Here is a 12,346-nt window from a genome sequence, read left to right as displayed (position 1 = left end):
AAGTATGTGGACGAAGAAGACCAACTTCTAAAAGTTGTCCTCCAACTTCCATGTGGGCCATGGAATACAAGTGCATACTCATATACAGACACGCATGCATACACACACATACACATACACACACAAAAAAATAAAAATAAATAGATGTAAAAAAATACTACTTTCAAAGTTGAATTTTTACACATTTCTTTTTCTAACTATCTCTTGCAAACTGACTTCTATAAGCAGATAAGAAAAATATGTTACGTCAAATACACACCCTTGCATGGTCTACTACTCAACCAAGCAGAGGCCCACAGGAACATTCACTATCCAGCAGGGGTGTGGCAAACCCCTCTCTCAAAAAATCTGCCCCCCTACTTATTTTGTAAATAAAAGTTTTTTGACATACAAGCCACACCCATGTCTTAACACCTAACTGTGGTTGCTTGCCTACTACAATGGTGGGGTTCAGTATACTCATTCACCTATCAGAGATTTCACTTCCCACAGTCTCAATAACCCATAGTCAACTGTAAACTACCAAATGGAAGATTCCAGAAATAATCAATTCGTGTTTTCAATCATGTACTTTTTGGAGTGGCACAATAAAATCTCAAGATGTCCTGTTCTGCCACACCTGATATACGAATCAACTTCAAGTATAAAACTAGTTGTTAAAACAATGATGATTATATTCAAATTATCTTTATTTTACTTAAGGGTGTCCCCCTAAGTGCAAAAGTGATGCTTGTTATTTTATTAGAGAATACCAATATAATTATTCTATTTCAGTATTGGTTGTTAATCTCTTACCAAGTGACAGTATGTATGTGTGTGTGTGTGTGTATGCGTGTATCTACATACACTACATGTACAACTCTCAGAGGCCCGGGGTGCTGGATTTTCTGAGTGATATGGTGCTGGAAACTGAACATGAGTCTTCTAGAAGAGCAGAAAATGCTCTCAAATGTTGAGCCATACCCCAACTGCCTCCGTTTATTTTTGATATGGTATTCTATCATAGCAATAGAAAAGTATAGATATATATAAATACACACACACAAAAATGTACATGCGCCTCAGTGAAAGTGTATCCCTCAAAGATAAGGAGGCGAGGGGTGAGTGTATTGTTTTGATGGAAATTCTAGGGTTTGTACTCTGCAGCCTTCATCACCTAAACCTTTCCAGTGACCAGGAAGGAATGGCTTAGAACAGAGTTGCCTCCAGCATACCTTTCTGACAATGACTGTGTGTCCAGCACCGTTCCACAAACTGCCCATTGATGACGGTGGCAGGGCAGTTGGTCTTGCCCTTGGCAGTGCCTGGACAGACATCCCCACACTCCTCATTGTCATCTTTATTCAGCACGATGTAGTTGTCCTCCACAGAATCCAAGATCCGAGACCAGTCAATGGTGGCCAGGTAACAGAGCTCATTATTCTTCTCAATGCGGACAGAGCCCCGGGTGATGTTCATGAGGTTGTAGAGCCCCAGCTCCTTCAAGTGGACCATCTCAAAGATGACCAGGGCATAGTTGAAGAAGAGGCGGGAGCCTCGGATGACTGTAAGGTTGGGGAAGAGGTCTTTCAAACTCTCCAGGCCATAGACACGGAAAAGAAGCAGGTAATCTGTGATCATGATGAGTTTGGGGAAACTGAGGTCTCGGAAATCTTCGGGTCTGGTTTTGAACATCAAGAGGATCTGCAGATGGCCCTCGATGACTGAGCAGTTCTCCAGCTCATGCAGCCTGGTCAGGTTGTTCCTGATGTCCATGCCAGGGCACACTAAAGGGCAGACAACAGAAGCAAAGTAGATGAGTCAAGGACTCTAGAACAGCTAATGAAGCCAGAGTCAGAAAGACAGCAGTGTTTGCTGTACAGGCATGAAGACCTGACGCCCATGCCCAGGACCCACGTAGAAAGCTGGTACAGCAGCATGTGTCTATGAGGGCTGGGGGCACACAGAGATAGACAGATTCCCACAGCTTATTGGGCTACTTGTACCAACGAACTCCAGGTCAGTAGGACACCCTGCCTTAAGAAATAAAGTGGAGGGCTTCTATGGAACAGTTGTCACTTGAAGTAGACTTCTGGTCTCTAACACACACACACACACACAGGGGCTATATATCCCAGAGCACTCTAGGTCAGCATTATCACAGAGTCTCCTGCAAATCTATGCTCACTGCCGCTCTGCTCACAATAGCTATATGTGAAAGCAGTTTAAATGGATAAATAAAAAAAAAATGTGGCATATAATGTAATATAGACATCTTCTCAATAGCCAAGTTATGAAACAAGCAATTGATAGATGAGAACTAGACTGTGGCTCAGCTGGTAGACCACTTTCCCAGCATGCATAAAGCCCCTTAGTTCCATGCCCAGCACATACTGGATATGGTGGTGCACACCTATAATCCCAGCATTTAGGAGGCAGGAGACAGGAGGTTCAGGAGTTGAAAGTCATCTTCGGCTACATAGCAAGTAAGAGGCCAACCTGGGCTATTTGAGACCCTGTCTTAAAAAATAATGATAATAACAGATAACAAAGAAAATATGGCATGTAGACACAATGGAGTATTAGTCAGTCATACAGAATGAAATAGTTACATATATTATATACATGCATGACAGAAGCAGAAAGGAGAGCAGTTGAGGTAAAGAAACATGCATGTGGGCAGAGATCCAAGTAAGAATAATGGGGCAGGCAGGGGTAATGAGCAAGGTACAATCATATAGACACACAAAATGACATAGCTTGAAACCCATTCTTCAGTATGCCAACCAAAAAGCTTAATGAAGGAAAAAACCAGGACTCCTTTCCAATCTTCCTGGCTATTAACAGAGACAGTGCCATGGTCAACGTGAGCAGGTGTGTCTCTTCCACATCCAGATTTCGTGAACTTTGTAGAGTTGCCCAGGAAAGGATGATCTGTTCCAGGCTTTGAGAAGCCTCTATATTGGTTCTCCACTGACTATACCAGCAGACATTCCCACCAACAGTATGTAAGAGCTCCCCTTCCTTAATATTCACATCATTCTGATGAATAGCCATCGCCATAAATGTCCATCAATGAATGAATAGATAACGATAGATAGTGTGCTAGGGGTGGTGGCAACTTGTAACCGCAGTGATCAAGAGGCTGAGGCAGGAAGATTATGAGTATGAGGATAATCTGGGATACATGGACTAGGCTGAAGGACATGGTTCAGATGTAGAGCCCCTGCCTAGACTCTCCTAATGAGGGCTGGGATGTGGCTTAGGGGAAGAACCCATGCCTAGAATCTCCCAGTGAGGGGCTGGAGGTCTGGTTCAGGGATAGAGTCCCTGCCTAGAGTTCCCCAGTGAGGAGATGGGAAAGCTACAATTAGGGCCAGTGCCAGCTTTGTGGTCACCCACTGTGGGCTCTGCATTTCAGATCCCTAAGCCAGCCCCGATGAATGGCTTTCCCTGTAAAGCAACCATGCCTAAATAATTCCTTTCAAAAGGCAAAGAACATAATTCCTTTGGCTGCCCAGTTAGAAGCCTTAACATAATCATAACCCTATCTATGAGGCAATCGGCTGACAGAAGGGTTGAGTAAGACATCAAGTGCAGAGGAAAGGGCAGCCGACCCCAGCCCAGGGCCCCTGAGCCTCAGCATGGAAGCTCTTCAGGAAGTGACTGACAGGAAAATGTACTCATATCAAAACAGGGCAAGGAAAAACTGAATGTCTTTGTTTTGTGTTTGCACCCACCTCCCTGGCTGGCTCTGCTTCCTTGGCCTGCCCTCCTGGCTGCCAATCAAGGTCTAATTACCTTTTACCTGGGTGTGGCAAGAGCTTCCCAGGAAACCCAACCTACATCTCTTTGCTCAAACACAAAGGGGGTGCTGATTCTCCTAAGGGTGGGGGGCTGCCAAGTTCCCACCCCCTCCACGCCTTCCCATGGCCCTGCCCTGCACGCCTGGCAATCACAGTCCTCGATATTCCTAAAAACCCTCCCACCCCTTAAGCCATGTGCACTGGCTAGTTTTTATCAACTTGACACAAGCTTGAGTCATCTGGGAAGAGAGAACCTCAGTTTAGAAACTGCCTTCATCAGACTGCCCTAGAGGCAAGCCTGTGGATTGATAAGGGAGGAGCCAGACCACTATGGGCCTCCCTGAGGCCGGTGGACAAAGAAAGCCAGGAAGAGTAAGCCAGTCAGCCCTGCTCCTCCAAGGTCTCCACTTCAGTTCCTGCCTCTGGGTTCCTGCCTTGAGTTTCTGCCTTGACTTCCCTTCATGACAGACTAGGTTGTGAAGGTAGCTGTTGGTCATGGTGTGTTTATCAAAGCAACAGCAAACAAACTAGAACACCATGCTAAGCAGCTACTCTCTCAATAGCTACAAAACTTCCTGTCCCCAATGTCAGAAGGGCCCAGGCACTGAATGGTATGCAATAGGTGCTCAGCTCACATCACCTGTGTTGATGTGTACTTTCCCTCAAATATGTAACATACATCTCTGCGTGAGTCTGTTTATGCACTCACAACCCCTACCTTCACTCCCAGCAAAGGACAAAGGTGTCATTCTTCCTCACATGCCTTCCACTATCTTTTTGAGACAGTTTCTCTCTGACCTGGAGCTTGCTGAGTGGGCTAAGCTAGGGAGTCAGTGAGCCCTGGGACTCCATCTGTCTCTTCCATCCCAGCTATGATTATAGTATAAGCTGCCACTCCTGGATTCTTGGCTTCTGGGGAACTAATTCAGTTCCTCGTACTTGCAAGGCAAGTTCTTTATTGACTGAGCTGTCTCCCCGCTTCTATTTTAATCTTCCTCGTCTTCCTTGTCTTCCTCCTCTGTCCCCATGCTCCCGAGGAAAAGGCAAACAGCTTACCAACTAAGCTACCTCCCCAGCTCCTGCTGGCTACTCCCAGCCTCAACCTCCCAAGCCCTCAAATCACAGGGGCCCCACCACACACTGCTTAGCTCCAGGTCATGATCCCTTAGAGCCATTCAGAAGCCACCCACTCCAGCAGCCCTCCCTGACTGCCCTTCCCATGAAGACCTCTATGAGTCTCCCCTTCTTTGTGTTCCTTCTATACAAGTTAGCATTTGTCAGAATCAAACTCCTTAGATAGCATTTCCCTACCAACCAGAGCCCTCTGCACCCATACAACCTCTGTTTATTTTATCCCAAAACATCCAATATCTTTGAGGCAAAGAGACTCTTACCCTGAAGCCACTGAGATGGCTCATCAGGTAAAGGTGCTTCTACCAAACCTGACAACTGGAGTTCGATCCCTGGACCTCACATAGCAAAAAGAAAGAGACATCCTCTAACCTCCATATGTACACCGTGGGATATACATACATACATGTGCACACACGTGCATGTATGCATGAACGTGCATGTACACATACACATACCAGCTAAGATAAAAGGAACAGATAGCTTGAGCCTGGCAAAATAATGAATCCCTGTCTCAAAATGAAAGACTCCAAGCTGGAGAGATGGCTCAGTGGATGAAATGCTGCCTTGTAAGCCTGATTCCATCCCTTGGTAGTGAGCACTTGGAATTTCCGCACTGGGAAGGTGGAGATAGGGGTTCCCTGGAGATCACTGGCTAACCAGGCTACCAAGGTCCAGGACAGTGACAGACCCTGTCTAAAAAAAAAATAGGGTGTCTGAGGGACACCCAAATTTTCCATTTGACCTCCACATAGATGTGCACATATGTGTAAGTATATACACACTACACACAGGCATGCACACATACACACACATGCACACATGCAAATATACAAACACACACACACACACACAAAGGGATAGGGAATCTAATCTGAGAATGACTCACAAAAGACGCAAAAGTGACTTGGGGAAGTACATCCTAAAGCTCTTGGCTTTGGTGTTCTTGCTTCATAACCCTCACAGAGCATATTAAACTCTATTAAAAGAAAAACCACACACTTATTCATGAGGAAGTTAGAAGCCCCAGCCCTGGGCAAGAGTAAAACTGCCACCCTGCCTAACACACTTGCCAGCCAGGCTCGGAGTGATGAAGCCTGGGCTGGGAGACAGCTTTGAAGAGACCAGTACACCAGCTCAAATTCCACATAGTCGCACCAAGCAGATCTGAGGTTCCTGACAGACACCTCAATGGTTTTCAAGCATGGACATATTGACAGGCAGAGACCCACAGACATACTGTGTCAATGTTACTCTTGATTGACAAGTGGACAGGATCTAGAAGCACACAGGGGACAAGCCTGTGTTGTGAGGAAGTCTCTACACTGGGTTAACGGAAATAGGAAGACCTACCCTGAAAGTGGGCAGTGCCATTCCACGGGCTGGGCTCCTGGACTAAATAGAGAGCAAGTAGTGTTACAAAAACTTAGTCAAGGGCTAGGGAAACAGCTCGGGGGTAACACACTTGTCCTGCAAATGTGAGGAGCAGAGTTTTGATCCCAGCACTCACAAAAATGATAGACAGGTATGACAGCCTGCCTATAATCCCAGCACTTGGGAGATAAAGAGGAGGAGGCCCAGAACCAGCTGGCTTGATAAACTAGACATGCAATATCGGCCTCTGCTCTCCACACATTTGCACAGATACATGCACTCACACATGCTAACATGCATGTACATATCTTTTGCACAGATGCAAAAGAGAAAAAGGCTTAGTAAAGCCCTTGCTGAACAAACATGAACAGCTGTGTTCCATCCTCAAAACCCGCATATAAAAAGCAAGCACAGATGCATACACGTGAGAGTTCTGGTGCTGGGGAGACAGACACAGGAAGATCCTGGAGGCCCACAGGCACGCCAGCCTACCTTAAACAGTGAGCTCCAGGTTCAATGAGACCCTGCCTCACAATAACAAGGTGGACAGCACCTGAAGAACGACACAAGGATGGTCTCTGGTATATTGCTGTAATAACGGCACAAGTGCTTTGGGAGGAACCAACCACTACCTGACTAGATTTAAGGCCCACTCCATAAGATGGAATCCATACCTGAGACGAGATAGATCACGGTCCCAGGGAAAACCTAATAAATAATTCTGCTAAAGGAAAACAGCAATAAAATCACTCCTATAACACACTCAGTGCCTTACTCAGCCATAATCAGAGAAATTTCCTCTTGCAATAGATGAGAGACCAGCAACTAGACAATGTGTAGAGACTGAGGACACTTGGAACACTCAGCCCTAAATGGGATGTCACACCCCTCCCCACAGGAATCAGGAAGCTAAGCGGAAGAGAACACAAAAAGACTGTAGGAGTCAAGAGGTGATGGACAACTCCAAGAAAACAGTGTCTTCCAAACACAATAGAACAGGAGAACACATAAACTCTCAGAGACCATAGCAGTATTCACAGGGCCTACACAGGTTCAACTCAGACTGAGTCCCAGCACTGAGAGGGGGAACTGGAAACAGGCTCCCACTTCTAACCAGGAAAAAAGTCATCAGCAATTGATGCACCCACTGACAAAGGAAAAACAAGTTATCCCTGGTGGATTATCACTGAGTATATTAACCACACTTCAGGGTACGTCTCATGCCCAGGAGTAGTTGGCCAACACAAAACAAACTCAAAGGTATTTTTGTAAACCTTTTTTTTTGTCTCTTTGCTTTGTTTGGGCATTTTCTGTCTTACTGGTCTTTAGTTTGTTTATTTTGACTTTCATTTTTCTGTTTTTGTGAGGTTTGTTGGAGAAGTTATTTTTTGTTTGGTTTTGGTCTGTTTTTTTAAGAGAAAAAACATGAAGTTGAGTGGGGTGTCAGAGGTGGGAAGGATCTGGTAGAAACTGAAGGGAAAAATCATGATCAAAATATATTGAATTAAAATTTTTTTTGTTGTGCTCGCTTCGGCAGCACATATACTAAAATTGGAAAGATAAAATTGGCCCCTGCGCAAGGATGACACGCAAATTCATGAAGCATTCCATATTTTTAAAAAAAATGGAATACAGACCTAAACAGAGAACTCTCAACAGAGGACTCTAAAATGGCTGAAATACACTTAAGGAAATGCTCAACATCCTTAGTCATCAGAGAAATACAAATCAAAACAACTCTGAGATTCCATCTTACACCTGTAAGAATAGCCAAGATCAAAAACACTGATGACAACTTATGCTGGAGAGGTTGTGGGGAAAAGGGAACACTTCTGCATTGCCGGTGAGAATGCAAGTTGGTACAACCCCTTTGGATGTCAGTGGGGCGATTTCTCAGAAAATTAGGAAACAACCTTCCTCAAGACCCAGTAATACTACTTTTGGGTACATATCCAAAGGATGCTCAATCATGCCACAATGACATGTGCTCAACTGTGTTCATAGAAGCTTTGTTTGTCATAGCCAGAACTGGAAACAATCTAAATGCCTCTCGACTGAAGAATGGATAAGAAAAATGTGGTATATTTACACAATGGAGTACTACACAGCAGAAAAAAGTAATGACATCTTGAATTTTGCAGGAAAATGGATGGAGCTAGAAAACATCATTTTGAGTGAGATAACCCAGACACAGAAAGACAATTATCACATATACTCACTCATAGGTGGTTTTTAAATATAAAGCAAAGAAAACCAGCCTACAAACCACAATCCCAGAGAACTTAGACAACAATGAGGACCCTGAGAGAGACATACATAGATCTAATCTACATGGGAAGTAGAAAGTAGAAAAAGACAAGGTCTCCTGATCAAATTGGGAGCATGGGGACCTTGGGGGAGGGTTGAAGGGGGAAGGGGGGTTGTAGGGAGGGGAGCAGAGAAAAATGTAGAGCTCAATAAAAATCAATATAAAAAACTTTTTTGTTTAGAAAAAAGCACCCTCTGGGTTCTACATACACATGTGTGCACATGAACACACACACACACACACATGCATATATAAAGATCACACAATCCCACTCCTGTGCACCCAAGAGAAAAGAAAATGCATGTTCACACAAAGAACTTGCATGCAAATGTGCACAGCAGAACTTTTCATACTAGCCAAAGACTGGATAGCACCTAAATGCCCTTAAGGGACTCATGTATGTGGCATGTCCATTCAAAAGGAATATTAATCGGCAATAAAGAGGACTAAAGTTCCGAAGGGCACTACCCTGTGAATGAACCTTTAAAAACATCATACACTTGATGGAAGAACTGGGTCCTAAAGACCGTGGATCTATTTATATAAAGTGTCCAGAAGAAGCCAATCCCAGAGAATCAGGACGTGGACAAGTGGCTGCAGGAGCCAGGGAGGGGGCCAAGGGGCCAGCAATTCTTTGAAGGACAGGAAACCGTTGAAACACAGAGTGCAGGACTGTTGCACAATCCTGTGACTACACTCAAAACCACCAGAGCCCGCGCTTGAGCTGGAAGAACTATATAGCACACAAACTTACCTTACTATAAATAAACATTAAAAGGATCTAATTGCAGGGGCAATAAAGAAGCACTTTGCTGCTTTAATCTCTCTGTAAATCTAACTCTTAACTCATTAAAGCCTGATGTGTCCCTGTGAGGTGAAAACAATAGAGCAATTTACTGTTGGAACAGAAAAAATATCCAGAAGATGTCTGAACCAGCATCAGAAATTCTTGTAGGAATTCCAGCAGCTTCAGCCCCAATTCTGCCCCTGAGGGTGGGAATGATACTTCACGGTTTAATAAGGGCCTGGAGAAGGCTCAGCAGTGAAGAACACTAGCTGCTCTTGCAGAGGCAGGACTTGGTGTGATTCCCAGCACCCACGTGGCAGCTCTGTAACTCCAGTCCCAGAGGATCCAACGCCCTCTTCTGACCTCCACAGGCACTAGGCACACACAGGGTGCACAGATAAACATGCAGGCAAACCACTCACGAACATAAATCAAACCTACGTAAGCTGTAAGTGATTCGCAAGGAGGTAGAGAAGGCAGGCAGTAGGAAGGTCCTATTGGCAGCTACAGTTCTCCCAGCCTTTGACCATCACTTGCTCATGCTTACCCCTCTACTCCCTGGTTGTTTGAAGATGTTGTTTTCTTTTGCAATCAGTCTTTGAGACTAGGTCTTGTTATGTAGCCCAGGCTAGCCTTGAATTCAAAATCCTCCTAGCTCAGTCTCCTCAGAGGTAGGGTGACAGTTATGGTGTCAAACCCACCCAGTTTTCTTTTTTTTTCCTTAAAATTATTGTTTCTGCTGTTGATAATGATGATACTGAGATAGAGTTTCATAAAGCTGTCAGGTTGGCCTCAAACTTTCTACAAAGCCAAAGATGGCCTTCCACTCCTGATCCTAGAATACAATGATGTCTTGGATGCCACCCCAAGCACCACATCAACTGGGCACAGTGGTACATGCAAGTTATCCCAGCACTCAGGAGGGGGGACAGAATGGGCACGGATTCAAGCATACACAGTGAAATCCAGACAAGCCTGAGCTACAGGAGACCCAGTGACAAAAATAAAAAAGCCAATAAATGCACACCTAGGACTAGGGAAAGAGCTCAGTGGGTAAAGCGCATACAGCATGGGCATGAGTAGCCCATACCCACATAAAAGTCAGGCATGGCAGCACATGCCTGTGGTCCCAGCACTGGGAAAACAGAGAGGCATGTCACAGAGGGTCACCAGGCAGCCAAACCTAACTGAAACAGTTAGTTCTAACCTCATGTCAAAAAATAAAGTGGAAAGTGATTCTAGAGAAGATATCCTGATGTCAACCTTTGGCCTCCACACACACACGCATGTGTTCACACATACAAAGACTACACACAGCACACTGAAGAAAAAAAAGCTGAAGAGATGGCTTGGTCCTGCAGAGGATCTAAGTTTGATTCCCAGCACCCTTGTTAGGTGGCTCACAGCCAGCTATAACTCTAGCTCCAAGGGATAGCCCAACACCTCCAACCTCCCAGGGCAGTTGCACACATGGCCACGTGCCCAAAAGGAAGGGCACTGTATAAACTAACAACATGACCACCCGTAGCACAGCTGAGGGCAAGGTTTTTACTGTAGGTAAGAGAGAGAGAGAGAGAGAGAGAGAGAGAGAGAGAGAGAGAGAGAGAGAGAGAGAGCAGCCAGAAGTGTCTGGAAGAGAGAAAGTAGTGGACACACACACACACACACACACACACACGACACAGAGAGGACAGTGTAAGAGGATGACAGTGTAGGCAAAGGAGAAATCCAAACAGAGACCAGGAGAGGGCAAAAGAGAAGAGCAAGAGAGAGCACAGGGAAGTAGCAGGGTTATAAGGAGAACACACTGCTGTGTGGTGGAAAGCTCAGGAGCTGCAGAAGGTGAGAAAGCTGGGTACCTGTGATACTGAAGGAGCCTGGAGGCCAGCATGCACTTTGGTTTGCTGGTAGGCACCACAGCCATTTGCCCCTCTGCCAGTGGTTAAGGGAAATGGCTCCTTTTGATATGGGTAGGCAGCATCACAAGTTCCTGAGGACCGCTGGCTTTTGTCTAGCCACCAGAATTTGGAGAAACAGTTTCTCTGGGCCTGACACATATAATTTAACTTTTTTTAGTTAAACTTTTTTATTTAAGAGCTAAAACCATGGCTCAGTGGGTAAAGGTGAGCTGCTGAGCCTGATGAGCAGAGTCCCATTCCCAGGAACCACATGTCCTCTGACTTCCAATGAACACATACACATACAGAAGTAAATAAAATAAAATTTTAAAAAAAACAATGACAAAATATAATCTGGGCAGTTTCAAGTACCCAAGACTGTGGATAGGGGCTGCCAAAATGGACTGAGGCAAAGACAAAAACGTGCGCCAGCACGCACAGCAGGCCTCACTGAAGATGCTGTCCTCTGTCGCTCTGCACGGCAGCAACTCCTGTGAAACTGAGGCTCAATATTTCAGGTGACCTTGGCTGCTGGCCAGTGAGCTCCCAGGACCATCAGGCTCTCCCATGCCCTGCTCTTGAATGGATATGGAGATGTAAACTGGGGCCTTCCCAGTTCAGGGCAAGCTCTCATCCACTAAGCCACTCACCCAGCCCTCAAAACAGAATGCTTCACTGGAAAGAACTGACCCCAGTTTCAGGAGCCTGAGAACTCTCCAAGGAGGAAAAACTAGCACCAGAGCAATATTGGAAGTGTCTTCTTCTGTGGCTTTCCTCACGGTGAGAACAGAGGAGGATGTAGTGGGAGGAACGAGGAAGGCAGTGCTCAGCCCGCAGATTCCCAGTGTTGTCCTATGCTCGCAATTTTTTAGTGTCTCTGCTTTCAACCATCACATCCCTGTCCCTTAGTCACAGATGTCTTCAGAACCATCCATGGTCCCCTATTCTGGGACCCTGGTTGTTCCCTTCTGAATTCTTTCTAGTAGTAAAACTTTCTCCTGAGCCAGCAAGATAGCTCAATGGGTACAGGAGCTTGTCACCACATCTGACAACCTGAGCTCAA

General features: G+C 45.3%; 1 protein-coding gene and 1 pseudogene across 4 annotated transcripts in view; one reads left to right on the top strand and one right to left on the bottom strand.

Annotated features, from left to right (window-relative positions):
- Insr (insulin receptor) overlaps positions 1-12,346 on the bottom strand; it is a 130,722-nt gene that overhangs the window by 105,737 nt on the left and 12,639 nt on the right. For all 4 annotated transcript variants that reach the window (XM_075971213.1, XM_075971211.1, XM_075971210.1 and 1 more), the window contains exon 2: positions 1,215-1,766. In XM_075971213.1, coding sequence (XP_075827328.1) covers positions 1,215-1,766 — 552 coding nt within the window. The remainder of the gene's footprint in view (positions 1-1,214; positions 1,767-12,346) is intronic.
- On the top strand, positions 7,812-7,907 carry LOC142842776 (U6 spliceosomal RNA; annotated as a pseudogene).

Source organism: Microtus pennsylvanicus, chromosome 1, assembly GCF_037038515.1.
Source record: "Microtus pennsylvanicus isolate mMicPen1 chromosome 1, mMicPen1.hap1, whole genome shotgun sequence".
Taxonomy (NCBI): domain Eukaryota; kingdom Metazoa; phylum Chordata; class Mammalia; order Rodentia; family Cricetidae; genus Microtus; species Microtus pennsylvanicus.
The sequence above is the reverse complement of the archived record's forward strand: the minus strand, read 5'-3'. Positions and strand labels throughout refer to the sequence as shown.